The following is a 14254-nucleotide window of genomic DNA, read 5'->3' on the forward strand; positions in this document are numbered from 1 at the left end:
TAAATAATCGGAGGAACTCGCTGCTAAAAAAATGCATATAAACAGATGATTGTATACGATGAAAAATGCTACTATACCCCCAACCCTGTCATATCCAACTTATATGAGAACGGAAACATTTCAATATCAAATATCAAAATGCAAACGGTCAACGGTATTTCCACTTCATCTCAAGCTCCAGGTGGGACTGTAGATGGCCATGCCGACCAGAAGAAGAGGTTTGTAGTGTTTACAGCTACTGGTGATCAAGGAAGATCAGTATGTAAATACCTTTTAGAAGATGGTGGATGGGAGGTAGTGGGTATCACGAGAAATGCAAACAGCGATAGTGCCAAGGGTGAGTGCATCGTGTAGATTGATTAAATCAAGCATCGAAAGGTACAGACTGATGAAGAGGATTGTAGAACTCGATAAGATGGGAGTCAAGGTGGTCCAAGGAGATATGAACGATCCTTCTTCTTACTCAGAAAGTCTTCAAGGGGCTTATGGAGCTTTCGTCAATGCTGATTGTGAGTGCTCCACCTCATATTGTGATTCGAAATCTTAAAACCTACCAGTGGAGCTGACGTGAGAATGTCTTTCACAAGTCTGGGCACCATACTTTGCCTCTGGGTGCAATGCATCTATCGGTCAGGAGACCGAGATCAAACAGGCTAAAGGAGCGATTGACGAATGTATCAAAGCAGGGTTGAAGCATGTGGTATATTCGACATTGGAGGATTTAGGTGAAGATTGTATTCCTCATCTTGACTCCAAAGTTCAAGGTAAGTCGCTATCTCTTGGTCATCAAGTATCCCTATTACCACTTTCTATCATTGCATTCCCCCTTCTTTCGAAGCTTACCAAAGCACGTTTCATGTCATATTATAGTATCAAAATATATCCGAACGACCTCCCTTCCTACTACCCAGCTCATCACTTCATACTATTTTTCCAATGCCAACAAATTCGGTCAAATCACCAAAGACAAACATGGCAGTTTTATATTGGCTACACCGGTACCTGACGAATGTTATCTCCCTGGATTTGCGGTTGAGCAAACTGGTGCATGGGTGTTGAAAGCTTTGAAAGATCCTGAAAGGTTTATTGGTACGTATGATTTCTGTAAATCACCTCATCTTCTATTACTTTGCAATATTTCGTATAAATGAGATTCAACTTCTCATGCCCACTGATAATATGACACCTGATATAGGTAAAGAAATCTACGCATGCTCGGACATCCTCACCGTCTCAGAAATGGCCTCGATCTTATCCGACGTGGCAGAAGTCAAATTCAATACTTTGGGAATAACCAAAGATGAATTCTACTCTGAACAGTTCAAAGCGCAAAATGACGAAGAGCTTTGGCTCAATATGGATCTGTTCTATCGAAAGTGAGTTCTTATCCTTACATGCTGTAAGGACGAGCCACAGTATTGTATTGACGAATAGTATTCGTAGATTGTTGAAAAGAGATGTTGCAAAGAGTAAGGAATTGGTTCCTGAACAGTGGACGTTCAGAGACTGGGCAGAACAGAATCATGAGTTTAAGAAAATCGCTGGTATATGATGAATACCATCCGTGACTGGAAGTCGGTGGGTTGCGAGAAGAATGGAAATATATAGCAAACACAGGTATTGAATTTGAGAAAGGCTGAGAAGTATGTTGTTATCAATCCGTTGACCAAATAGGATGACACGTGATTTGATCATTTCACACTCCTATGTATATGAAATATCCCAATAGTCGAACAGTCTGATACGTCAGGATATGAGCTATAATTCCCAGCACAAGTACAGTATATGTGCTGGTCTGATACTGGTTGAGACTCCGCTCAACCCTAGTCGTTCGTAGAATGACATACGTTAATCCAAGCGAGTACAGAGAATTGCGATGTGATCCTTTCTTCTGTCGACATTGGGCTGTTCTAGTCTTTCTGTCTCCTTCCTTTCAATACGCCTCGCTATGCTTCGGAATATCAAAGTTAGTCATCGTTGTACTACATCGTCATAAAGTACGGTCCACTGGTGTGTACTTCCCTTTCCAACTCTGCTTTCTCCTTAGCGTTTTGGTGATCTTCGCAATTTCACTGTTCTCAGAAATAACAGCTCTTGCCCATTTGTAAGACGATCACAGAATTTACCAAGCTAGACATACGACCGCACGACTTACCCCAGATCAGACTCAAGGCAGTGACTGACTTGCAACGTTTGGAGCCCTCTGAAGACGATGAGAGGAAAGACCATCAGTATATAGCCGAGGTAAGCCACCTGCTTCTCAGTTGAACGCCTTGCGTGCACAATGCGTAAAAGAATCCTTTGACTGATATGCTTGTGGAACGAAAATACATCGTGTAGCTCTCGGGACATCGTCCAGTATGGAACTCCGCCGTACCCTGGACAGCATATAGATCTTCGCACGATGATCGGGGGAAAGGTGGACCATTTGGCTGGGAGACGGAGGAACAACGAAGACGTTCTGATATTAAAGAATATGTGAGTATTTTGAACGAACATACACTGTGACTTATGATAATACTGTAGTACATCAACGCCGCCATACGCCAAAGTCGAAGTACTTATCCTTGGACAGGTCAACAGCTGGGTTTCACAGGGGATCTTGGAGATGATGACAGGGAGAAGGGAAGCACTGATCCTCCTCCTCCTCCCGCTGGTGATGAGAAAGTCGGACCCTCAAATACCAGAGACATGGAACTCACAACTGTCACCACGGATCCCACCCTGTACCGAGCCAAGATATGTTCAGGTGCATCATCCCCTATCTCCAATTATACTCTCAGCGAAAATACCGCTCGATCATTCCGGGATGTCCTCGAGTGGCAGAATAGTGATGTGGATATCCGTCTATCTGAAGGTATCCCACTTGAAGAGAAAAAGGAATTGAGAACAGGATGGGCAGAGATTGATACTACGAATGGGAATAAGTCACCAGCGTATCTCTGTAAAGGTGGATTATCAGAAGAACAACTGGATATGCTGAGATCCATCGCTTTACTTGATGTCCATTATTCATCGGACGTCCATACTTATTTCCCTGCCGCGGATAAGTAGATGAGCTTTGACCATTGCCTATACATACACACAGTATACTGAAAGGATGCGAAGTTATTCGCTCTGAGCGTAAAAAGGATCTCCGAATGATGACGAATTGCACTCTTTTCTTTGTTGGATACTGTATCTTCCAAAAAGGCGCTGGTAGACATTCTGTGAACGAACGTGCTATCCTATCTTATATTCTTCACTTATCGAAGAGTGCTCACTGAATTTAAGAGATTTAAGGACAGATTACGTGCGATGCCACTTTTTCTCGGAAAGGTGGCAGAGCACAATGACAGAAGCCACAGAGACCGGGTTTCCTCGAAGATAGAGCTACCTGATGATCATCAAAGCAGGATGCCGTCGGCGCGCGCATAGCCCATGAAGATGCAAAGCTGAGCTTCAATCGGAAATGACATAAACCTGTGCTGAGAAGTGTAAGCTCATAAAGGAAGAAGCATGGGACAACAATGCTTTGTGACTGTTTCTGCCCGTGTAAGATTCTGTAGCTGAATGGATGTCAGACTATTGTAATGACACACTCTTCCCAACACTTCGACTGGAAGTCCCCGCTTGAAGCTGGTTCGACTCAAGACTCGAAATGTTGTTGACTATTGCCGACCGATATCATGAAAATCACGCTTTTTTCAACTTTTCGCGATCGATCCCTCTGCCTAAACAAACACAGTACCGTACAACATGTCTCGTCTTGATGCTCATCAGAATTGCTCCACCGCAACAACCTCTCTTTCAACTCAAACCTGTACAGCATTTCTAGGATACGATGGGTCGACCATGAGCTCATACCACCTAACTTCAGATCAGGCAACAAGCATCATCACTGGGCTTAACGACACTACCAATATTCAAGGGGACAAACATTATTGGATTCAAGTACGCTTCTCCAACACGCAAGTGGCACCAAGCCCTATTTCAGATCAACAATATTTCAATCTGGCGGAACAGCTCAGACTCTTCGAAGAGCAGGAAGCATCTGCGTGCTGTTGACGAGGACGCTAATCATGATTTGCCGTACACTCAGCTTTAACAGTACAGGAAAATGACCATATACATCCATGGAAAAGGTGTATTATACAACAAATATCAACGAGGAGACTCTAGGTGGTTTGGTGCAGGAAAGAATGATTGAAAGCGGGAGAAACGTATTAGATGATTGACGCAGTGTTCACGATTTGATTCGGTGATTCGAATAGTGGAAGATAGACGACAAGGGGTGAAACAGGTAGTCGAAATGTTTGATCTGTGTTTGTTCTAGTAAGATCGTAACCTGAATCGATAAACCGGACTTAACGTCTTCTAGTTGGTTTACAGCCCATTCTGCTCTTCTTGGGCTTGGCGGACATTCCTTTTGATAATCTCCATTGTTCACGACGGGATCCTCGTCTTCCTGAGGTCGAGACTTTCTTTGGCTCTTCTATAATGGGTCAAGTATGGATAGATAATCAGCAAAGAGTCTCAAGAATGTCGATGGATGATCCTGATATTCAAGGGAATGAATTGTGCGTCCACCTATATCGAAATGATCGGACACTCGATTCATAGGGTGATGTCAAGTGAGATATTGAAATATAAACGACAAACTCACCTTTCATCTCCTCATCACCTTCCTTGTTCTCCTCAACCTCACGCTCACCTCCACCTTCCACGTTCATCTCCTCCTCTCCATCCTTCTTATCCTTTCCTAATAACTTATCCGACAACCTTTGTGTTCTAGCGGCGTCCGAAACGGCATAATGGGATTGTAACCTCTTTCTGGCTCTTGAAGCCATCTTGTTCTTCGCTCGGATCGATTTGGCCATTGTGAATATGATATGCACGTGAGGATGTAGATTCAATGAATTCGATGTGGTGGATTGATCAAGAAGTATGTTTGTATGGAGGTTGTTGTTAGGGTGTTAATGACCAAAAAGAAAAACATAGATAGTCGTGCACTACTTCTGAAAAAGTTAAAGTGAAATCACGTGATGCTCTGATATCACATGGTAACATCCGTCGGAAGAGCCATTTAAGGGTATCTTCGTGCAGACAGCTGTAAGATACGATTGACGATGAGCGGCAGAATTAGCTGAAGTCATGTTCGAAGTAGAAAGGTAGAGATGGTATATATATATTGGAAACTGACTGTCAATTGATTGGTCCAGGCCGGAGACAGGAAGAGGAATGACTTCACGGAGAACGGGATAAGACGTCGCACGTCATCAACTCCGATCAATCACGCACGGACCCGATACCAGAAGTATGGCATGTCATGACATGACAATGTCGATCCAGTCAACTCTATCGGATCTGACATCTGACATGAAACATTGCGGAGGTGGCGATGAACAAGAGAAATGAGAGGAGACGGGACTCGTACTACCAAGCATATTGAGCTGATCAACGCTGACGTGCCTGGTGTGTACATGTGTTGACCTGTGTTGACGAGACAGTGAAAGTGTACAGTATACACTGATTGACTGGTGATGGGTGATTAGTGATTGACAGGTGAAAGGAATTTTGATCTATAACAGTACTTCAATCGATCTCGCACCTTCTTCATATCTAATCTTTTTTCCCCAACCCTCTTTCCCTTCTCTACCTCATAGCTTACACTCAATATTCAACGATCATTGACGACCACACATAACGACTACCCACCACCTACTATACCTTTTCAGGCAAGCGACACCTCAACATCATATTTACATTCCACATCAACATCCGACCGCATCTTCTTCACTAGCCTCGGTGCCATCATCGATAATGGCGACAACCATGCACGCTTCTCTGCCCCAACATATCCCTTGCACCTGCTCCTCCTCGTCTCTACCCAACAAAGCACAATTTTCATCCACCGTTATCTCAGATAGGACACTCATCTCGTCAACACCCACATCTTCCATCGGTGAAGATCGCCTGATATCTGAGAGTATTAGTAGCCCAAAGCTAGATCTCGAGGCTGCAACAACACCAGCTAGAAAGGACGATGACGAGAGATTAGATCCTAATATACAGACACCAAAAAAGGACTTCCAGGTAAGTGGCCAACTCGTAACTCTCTCATCTCATCTCAACACCTAATCCCTCCTCGCTACGTAACAACCATCGTCAAAGACCAGTTATATAGCTGACACATCTTTTAGATCCCCACGCTCTCTTCTCTCGTATCCTCCCAGACACTGTCGGGTAAACGTAAACGATCTATAACCCATATCGAGGGAATACCAATGTCCATTTTGTCCCAGCCCACCTCTGTTCCTTCGCCTTCCATATCATCAAGAAAGATCATCAGTAGTAGAAAGATCAAGCAACTGGATAAATGCTTCTCTGTTCTTAGTTTCAACAACAACCTACCCTCACCAGCCACGAAGAAAGATGTTGGAAACCGACCCGAGTCCGACTCAGAATACGAAGAAGAAGAAGAAGAAGAAGGGTTTTCATCTAAATCGACAACACCTTCCAATTCGGCAAGAAGCTCTGGTAGCTTCGTATCGACTTCTACTCCGTCAGCAGGTAAAGATGGAAGATCAGATTATGACTTCGGGTATGCCGTAGGATATGGAAGGATGAAGGTGAGCAGGTACGATTTAGTGAATGTACGGTGCTGTGACTGACTGCGTGTCCTTGTGATAGAGGAATGAGGGATATTCCGATACTTTGATTAAGGAAGGAGAAGACAACTCAGATTCGAATTCGAATTCAGGTCCTGAATCCGAGCCAGACTCAGATGACGAGGATGATGTGGTCTTTATCCTATCTCCTTGAACACCTCCGACAATGAGCTCCCAGCATCCTGTATTTCGTCCATCCCCTCCTTAGCATCTCTCTTTCCAATCTTCCTACCCAACGCAAGTATTCGCAACCAATCTCACGCCAAATACGAGAACAAACCAAACGAATAAAACTCGACGATAACTTATGCTATATACGACTTTACGTACCATGTTATATCTGACTTTACAATCCACTTTCAATTCGTTCTGTGACTTACAGCTGCTAGATCACTCGTCATATGTGATTGTACCTTGTTGTAGTATAATGTTCATGCAAATCAATCAAAGTTTTCTCTCGCGCAAGGGTTCTACGACTGCTTTGAAAGTGAACCAGATCCGTTCATATATGAATCATACAAGTTTATACCACCTATAGATTTCCATTCATACATAACTAGATGCCAACCAGACAACAAAAAAATTTAGTAAATTCCAAGATGGGTGATGGGACCAAAAGAAAAGAAGGACCTTATAGACCTGTCGATTTGATATAAAAGCTGACTAACACTCAAATACTGTACCCCAATGACCCAATAATCGAAAAAAGGGAAAAATAGATATCATACAAACGAAACGCCCTCAATTGACTATATCCTCATTCTTTTGACCTCCTCATTATCCCTAAAAATCATCGCCTTTCTCTTTCCCTCTGCTCCAAGTCCGGGTCCAGGGCCATTCGATACTGGACTAGGTAAATTCAAATCATCTCTATCTACTGTATATCCATCTTGGACACCCCATTGTACACTTTCATCAGGTATCGGTATCGAACCTCTACTAGTATTACCACTTTGATCATGCGGCATAAATTGGTCCTCAGGATGATTCGTAGTTGTCGATCGATTGTTGCCTAGAGGCCACACGAAATCTGCTGAACCACCCGTACCAGTCGGATTAGAATCCTCTATAGGTAAAATAATTCCTCCCCCTGCTCCTCCTGCGGTGGTAGATCCATAAGCTTGGGATCCCCCTTGTGCTTGAGCCTGTGCTTGAGACAAGTTCCCACCGAAGATCTCATCTAACAAGCTCCTTTCATCAACCGGTACGCCCATCTGCTGTAATTGATACCTCTGTCTCTCCAATAACAATCTCTGTTGTTTCTGATGGTTCTGCTGTAATTGGAATTCGGCATATTTCGCTAGCAAATTTTCGTTCCATTGAATGCCACCTGGTCTAGAGACGTTGGCCATACCTTGCGAAGTAGACACGTTGCCACTGTACTGTCCCTGAGAAGGTATAGTAGTCTCCAAGGAGGAAGAAGGTAAGTATTGATGAGTCTGAGAGATGTATTGAGGTTGAGAATGACCATAAAAGGTCGAACTTGATTGTCCACCAGTGCCACTGCCATTGCCTAATCCAGAAGTCATTGATGTCCTATACGAAGTACCGTCCGAGGGCAGTTTCGGTAATTGAGGTATATCGACTGGCAATTGAGCATTTGAGCCAGGCTCATCATGATACCTATGTTGTTGGTAGAATCGAGATTCATGTTGGCCATGTGAGTGTCCTTGTCCATGTCCATGTCCATGTCCATGGGGATGAGCCGAATGCATGCTCATGGCATATTGAAGAGCAGCGGCGTTTTTGTCCTACATGACCAACGACCTATCAATACGCATATTCTCGTACGCAAGCCAAGGATGAAGCTAGACTTACAGACTGAATGTGACTTTCATCCCTTACATATCCACCTGTTCTCTGTCTCTCACGTCTATCCCTACTTCTTTCCTTCTCCTTCTCTTTCCTCTTTCTCCTCATACCCCCGATTTCCCTCTCATCCTCATCATCCTCATCATCTTGCGAATCACTCTCACTTTGACTTAAGATCGAATCGATAAAACTTCTTTTCTCACTTTCGCTTCTCTCCTTCCTCCTCTTACTCTTATTATGTTTACTAGACCTTGACGAGGACGATTTACCTTTATCTGAATGACGGGGTGTACGAGCTTTGAATGATTCTTTACCTTTTAAACTCCTTGGTACTGCTCCATTCGGACCTGCCGTGGTATTGGCGGTAGACTTAGAAGTCGACCCTCTCCTTGGTGCCTCATCTTCATCCTCGTCTTCGTCATCTTCACCTGCTAAAGCCATAGCTGCGAACTCGGGTGCACGACGACGTTCAATCATCCCTTCGTACTAGAGATAGGGCGAGTCAGCGAGTCTGGCCCACGTAATCAAGGACGATGGTCATGGTTATATCAATCTGAGATGTATGAAAGAGATAATTCTCACTCACATCCATATATCTATCGATCTCCTCATCCAACTCTTTACTCGAGAACTCATAGGCTTTACCAGCGGCATTGAAAATGAGTATGTTGACATCCGCACCGCACAAGACCGATAATTCCCATGCCTTCTTCATCAATCCTGCTTTTCGCTACGGTTCATCACATCGCATGATCGAGGTCATACATCAGCAAGTGACAATCAAGATTGATGCTTGTGGATATCATCATAAGGCGGAGATAGGTTGAGATACTTACCTTGAGAAAAGTCACATTCCTATTCCGTTCATCCTATATTCCCAGCAAAGACAAAGTAAGCATCATCCGATTTATGATCGATGTCTGATCTGAGATGCATATAGTAGTAGTTATGCATCCACTCCTACTCGATCTGGTGTACATGTCCTTCCAGAAGTGGATCGAGAAGTCTTGGCACTCACCGTCAAAGGTCTAATCTCAATTTTCTTTCTACCCATTTTTAGAGGGGATGATTCTATTTTTGGTCACACAGTCGTAAAAAATAGATCACAAAAGACTTGTACCGTTGTTTGACTATGTTCTCGTTCTTCTGTTGGAGATACCTGTTGGAAACTTGGAATGACACGATTGAATCACTTGGATATCTGTCGTTGAAATTGTCGATTGCTTTGATGCTGTTTCTGTTACTTTCGCTATTGATAAAGATGTCCACAACATATGGGATGATCAGAGTATGTGATTTGGTTCTGAGTTGACGTATGTTCTAAAAACAGTAACAAGTGATCATTAATAACTCAATACGACCAAATACAACTTCGGATTCGGCCGTATTGCACTGCTTTACAACTTTTTTGTAATCAATACAAATCACGATTGCGGAAATAGGTTCAACAGTATAGCCGGACCCGAGCTGCCGCAGAGAAAGAAAGGGTGCAGGATTGCTTAGAGGCAGCATATAACCATAACTGTTTTACACTTTCTCAGCAGCCTGTCCATCCTGATCATGACCGTCCCCTTTACCCAAAACGAACGTGACTAATCGATATCTGCACAAGTAACAAAATTCCTTATGCTTCAGCATGCCGTTATAATCAGAACTGCGCAAAGTCACTTAGGGATAAAATGCTGTGTTAGATACCAAAATTTCGTAAGAAACACTCCTGTCTCAGAGACACATGTCGCATACGGCTATTATTTGAAAGGTGTATTGGGGCAAGATGCATCTAGTTTATCTATCCTATGATGTGTTTTCTCAATTATCCATGCAAAGGGGGAGGTATATTATATACAGTATCGTGGATGAATCTTAAAATCACAACCAAGCAATCAGAACAAAACGATTTGATCTGATTATGCTGGGTTTGTAGTGGTTGAAGGAGAAGGAGGAGGATACAGTTTATGTTCTTTCTTTGCCAATTCGTAATTTTCGAATCCCTGGGATTTCTGGATCTCTTCTTCTGTGGCATCTGGCACGAGATGTCCTCTGGCATTACGTCGGGCTCTACGGAAGAGAACGGTCAATAAAGTCAGCATGATGTCCAGTTACAGGAGAAACCCCACACTCCGTTCATGTACAAACGGCCGAAAGAAAACCAAAGGCAGACATAGTCATCTTTGGTCCTAGACGGCAGTGGATTTCATATTCTGTCCTGGAGAGAGAACATGATAGGAATACGGACTCACTTGAAAAAAGTATAACTCAACACCACATCATCTATACCATCCAAAGCGGGATCATCCATAATATCACGGTCGATAAAGAAAAAGACGGGTAGATCCACTTCTTCGCCTGCTCTTATTTTCTGCTCTTCGAAACAGAAACATTCCACTTTGGCGAAATACGGTGCGATCTGCATGATCATATGGGCATTAGCAATTCCATTTCGTGAGCCGATTTCTGGCCAAGACAAGCATGACTGATCTAGGCAACCTCCATCTTTCCCAAACACAGGCTCGGACTCGGGGTTCATTCCAACACTAAGCCAAGCCTCTCCGTTATCTAGACTACATCCCCAACATTCAATTCGATACCTATACCTCCACACATCATGTCCACTCATTCCAACTGAAGCTCTGACGACAACTCACCTTTTCCGGAGTCATGTTATACGTAGCAATCCCAATCAAATCATCTTTCCCCCAATTCTTCGCCGTGTAAAAAGCCAAAGCCGTCTCTCCAGGTAATACTTTAACGGATCGAGTGACAGGTTCAAATTTCCATGGTAGGGTATCTGCAGAGGTAGCTTCGAATCGAACCGTTATCCGCTTCCTACCCTGAGTTTCGGGCGTTACGTATAATCGATCCGGAGAGAATTTAGTAGGGTCTGTCATGGGTGTTCCACCAAAGCCGGTTGCTGAACAGAAGGCTCGATAGAGTGGGACGGCGGCGTAGGTCACTCCGAGTGAAATGACAATCTATACAATGAGATTGTGAATCAGTATAAATAAATATGATATTATACATTGATGATATACTAGAACATCGTCAAGATGTTTCACGATTGACTTTCTCAATGAAATTTCATTAAAATCCAATAGGAGCTAGATGAATAGAAAAACTCACCACGCCCATACTATATATAACCGCCGATTTATATTTCTTTGCCCTCTCTTTATATATCTTCTTCCTACTCAGCTCCAAGGCCTGTCTAGCCTGCTCGTAATTCAATCGTCTACTCTCCAATCCTGAGATCTCCCCTGTTGTACGGGGTTTAGGCGGTGGTCTGAAATTGGTGTTAAACCGTATTGGCGAAATGGACAAGGATCTGGTGCTATATATGGGCGATGGGGTGGGGTACGATGTCCGTGGGGTGGGGATGGGTCGAAGGGAACATGTTGGACAACGCTATTTTCACGAAAACAAAACCACTTAATAAGCTTGTTGTATTCCATGGGTGAATGGCAGGATTGATGCAACTTACCAGAGTGTCAAAGAGTCGCCGAGAGGATGTTCGTACAGAGGACATCGCGCGAGTATGCTATATGGACAATATAATGCAGATACAACAGATGAATCGAAGTAAATAAAATCAATGGTACTGGATCGAAAGCTCGTAAACCAACATTTCCGAATTTTGTGATTTAAGCGTACGTTGGCAGCCGAGCGCGTTTCTCCGGTGGACATTAATCAATCCAATTGGACTGGACTTGGCATAAAGTCGTCCTCATCTGATTCCCTCAGTGAATCAATCAAACGACTGTCAAACATGGTGCAAGCATGTATGATGATATGTACATTCATGCATGAGAGTCATATTCTACTTCTACACCGCATCCTACCTCGCGCACGCCTCAAACGTCTAATCCTTCTCACCGACTCTTACCAACCATTCACCTCTTTCCTCCTCATCCATCTGTCTGAATCTACCATTTTGACCTTCGATATTCGTCTCTTCGGGCGATGTGGATGAAATACCAATTTCGATCTCTGTAGCTTTGAAATCTGTTTGTACCACTGATGATAGACATTCGATGGCGAGCTGTTCAATACATAGAATTTCAGTCAGCAGCTAAACGATCACACTCGACAGACAGCTGAAAAGTTAGACTGAGACGAGGACCGGACTCACTTCGATCACACCTGCTCGATCTAACACTGTCTTATCGGTCTCCATGGTCTTCCACTTCTTTTCCAACTATCAACACATTCCACATGCATCAGCACAAATTCCATACTTCGCTTGCCTTTCCCACAGACTCACATAGTTGGTAGCTTCAGTTTGTTTTTGTCCAGAAGCAGTAGCCTTGTATCCCGTAAAGTATCCTGCAGGATCAAGTTTGAATACTTGAGGTCCTCGCTCGTCATCCGGTCCAATCAATATCATAGCTGCCGATTCGAACAGAATACCCCAGATCAGCTACCTTCTCGATGTCACGATCTTGGAAGCTGACTTACAGATACCTAATGGTCTCATACCTGCTCGTTGAGTGTACACCTGGTTGATATTTGCCATCCTCTTAGCCACTACATCCCACAATACAAGTCAGTACAACTCTAATCTCCCTCATGGTGCTGTGAAGGCGAAACCACTTACAAGCTTCAGGAGAGATCTCATATCCGAATTTATATCTGAAAGAAGCTGCTTCTTGACGTGTTCGTTGAACTTGAGCTCTTGCATCGGCTATGAACGACCAATACACACATCCCATCAGCTGATTTGCCTCTCGTATTGGATGATGAACATCCAGATGTTGGTCAGCTAATGATTTGAAACCCAAACATACCGATCAAACCTGTCATCACACATCCTATGGTAGGTGTAATCTGGAACAAGTGCGTAATAGTCTCGGGATCAAGTAGCTTGTCCTGCAAACAAATGCATCATCAGCTTCAGTGTTCGCTCCAAAACAACCAGCTGATGGTGAGATGTTGGAAGAACATACAGGTACTTTCCGTTGAGTGATCACTACAGCTGTATCCTTCCCTCGGACCGCAATTGCCGTTATACCGGCTCCTGAGATAGCTTTGAATGCGTATTCTACAAAGTAAAACATGTATCAGCTGGAAAGATCCATTACAGGACACTTAGCAAAGGCAACTGGACTCACCAACTTGGTATAACTAAAGCCATAGAGAGATGAAGTGAACAACGTTAGCAGCTGATATTCCTTGATTAGGTCTCTTCGAAGACAGAAGGGGCAGCTTACTCGTCCTTCTGGGGAGAATACTGTGAGATATCTGTAGACGGCAGTATGGTCAGCTTCCTGCCCTGTAAATAAGGCCACATCTAGCTCACCGGTCATAAGATGATCGTGACATTGTGTTTTACTCAAACAGAGTGATATATAATGAAGATGAGAGTGAGGGCGATAGAACCGGTCGGAGGTCTTCTGGCAGGGTAGCTACTCGCCTGCGTCGGTAGTCTGAGAGGATCAACGGTGTTGGGATATAAGGTGCTTGAGAGTATCGAGGGTCAATGTACAAGTATCAACGACAATCAGAATGATAATGACAGTTAGTGACAACGCGTGGTCATCCACTTCATCGTCAGCGTTGGGAGGGTAGATGAAGGAATGGGGACTCCACAGCTCAAGCGGTTCAGCTGAATATCTTATGATTGAAATTATTGGTACTTTATCCCGTGTCCACAGCCAAGACTAAGAGACATGCATACGTAATGACCCTGCGGTGCGGCTTCCGGTTGAGGGAATGCGAGGTGGTGGATCATGACACACCTACAGTTACACAGCTCGTTATCGTTATTGTGCATGTTGATGTCGATGTCGACGTTGACG

The 14254-nt window shown here is 43.8% G+C and overlaps 7 protein-coding genes across 7 annotated transcripts; 3 read left to right on the plus strand and 4 right to left on the minus strand.

Moving 5' to 3' along the window:
* Nucleotides 1-138: 138 nt before the first annotated feature.
* Nucleotides 139-1552, plus strand: I203_108443 (uncharacterized protein; the record flags this gene model as incomplete). Its single annotated transcript, XM_019148614.1, has 6 exons — nt 139-337; nt 405-509; nt 588-764; nt 871-1089; nt 1196-1376; nt 1444-1552. 6 exons carry the CDS (start codon nt 139-141, stop codon nt 1550-1552), a joined length of 990 nt encoding a protein of 329 aa, XP_019002197.1.
* Nucleotides 1553-1948: 396 nt separating this feature from the next.
* Nucleotides 1949-3054, plus strand: I203_108444 (uncharacterized protein; the record flags this gene model as incomplete). The annotated part of the gene is made up of 4 exons (XM_019148615.1): nt 1949-1966; nt 2092-2244; nt 2341-2478; nt 2527-3054. The coding sequence occupies 4 exons, from the start codon at nt 1949-1951 to the stop codon at nt 3052-3054; spliced, it is 837 nt and encodes a 278-aa protein (XP_019002198.1).
* Nucleotides 3055-4346: 1292 nt separating this feature from the next.
* Nucleotides 4347-4859, minus strand: I203_108445 (uncharacterized protein; the record flags this gene model as incomplete). Its single annotated transcript, XM_019148616.1, has 2 exons — nt 4347-4474; nt 4646-4859. 2 exons carry the CDS (start codon nt 4857-4859, stop codon nt 4347-4349), a joined length of 342 nt encoding a protein of 113 aa, XP_019002199.1.
* Nucleotides 4860-5814: 955 nt separating this feature from the next.
* Nucleotides 5815-6804, plus strand: I203_108446 (uncharacterized protein; the record flags this gene model as incomplete). Its single annotated transcript, XM_019148617.1, has 3 exons — nt 5815-6075; nt 6183-6611; nt 6673-6804. 3 exons carry the CDS (start codon nt 5815-5817, stop codon nt 6802-6804), a joined length of 822 nt encoding a protein of 273 aa, XP_019002200.1.
* Nucleotides 6805-7399: 595 nt separating this feature from the next.
* I203_108447 (uncharacterized protein) lies at nt 7400-9516 on the minus strand (the record flags this gene model as incomplete). Its single annotated transcript, XM_065518400.1, has 6 exons — nt 7400-7749; nt 7819-8401; nt 8496-8948; nt 9049-9192; nt 9299-9331; nt 9481-9516. 6 exons carry the CDS (start codon nt 9514-9516, stop codon nt 7400-7402), a joined length of 1599 nt encoding a protein of 532 aa, XP_065372765.1.
* Nucleotides 9517-10369: 853 nt separating this feature from the next.
* I203_108448 (uncharacterized protein) lies at nt 10370-11985 on the minus strand (the record flags this gene model as incomplete). Its single annotated transcript, XM_019148619.1, has 5 exons — nt 10370-10520; nt 10703-10869; nt 11108-11434; nt 11583-11864; nt 11941-11985. The coding sequence occupies 5 exons, from the start codon at nt 11983-11985 to the stop codon at nt 10370-10372; spliced, it is 972 nt and encodes a 323-aa protein (XP_019002202.1).
* A 333-nt stretch (nt 11986-12318) lies between these two features.
* Nucleotides 12319-13778, minus strand: I203_108449 (uncharacterized protein; the record flags this gene model as incomplete). The annotated part of the gene is made up of 10 exons (XM_019148620.1): nt 12319-12498; nt 12589-12654; nt 12721-12845; nt 12915-12983; nt 13054-13140; nt 13244-13325; nt 13403-13497; nt 13568-13580; nt 13667-13697; nt 13756-13778. The coding sequence occupies 10 exons, from the start codon at nt 13776-13778 to the stop codon at nt 12319-12321; spliced, it is 771 nt and encodes a 256-aa protein (XP_019002203.1).
* Between the last annotated feature and the right edge of the window lie 476 nt (nt 13779-14254).

The sequence above is a fragment of the Kwoniella mangroviensis genome, chromosome 3, assembly GCF_000507465.2.
Source record: "Kwoniella mangroviensis CBS 8507 chromosome 3, whole genome shotgun sequence".
In the NCBI taxonomy this organism is placed as follows: domain Eukaryota; kingdom Fungi; phylum Basidiomycota; class Tremellomycetes; order Tremellales; family Cryptococcaceae; genus Kwoniella; species Kwoniella mangrovensis.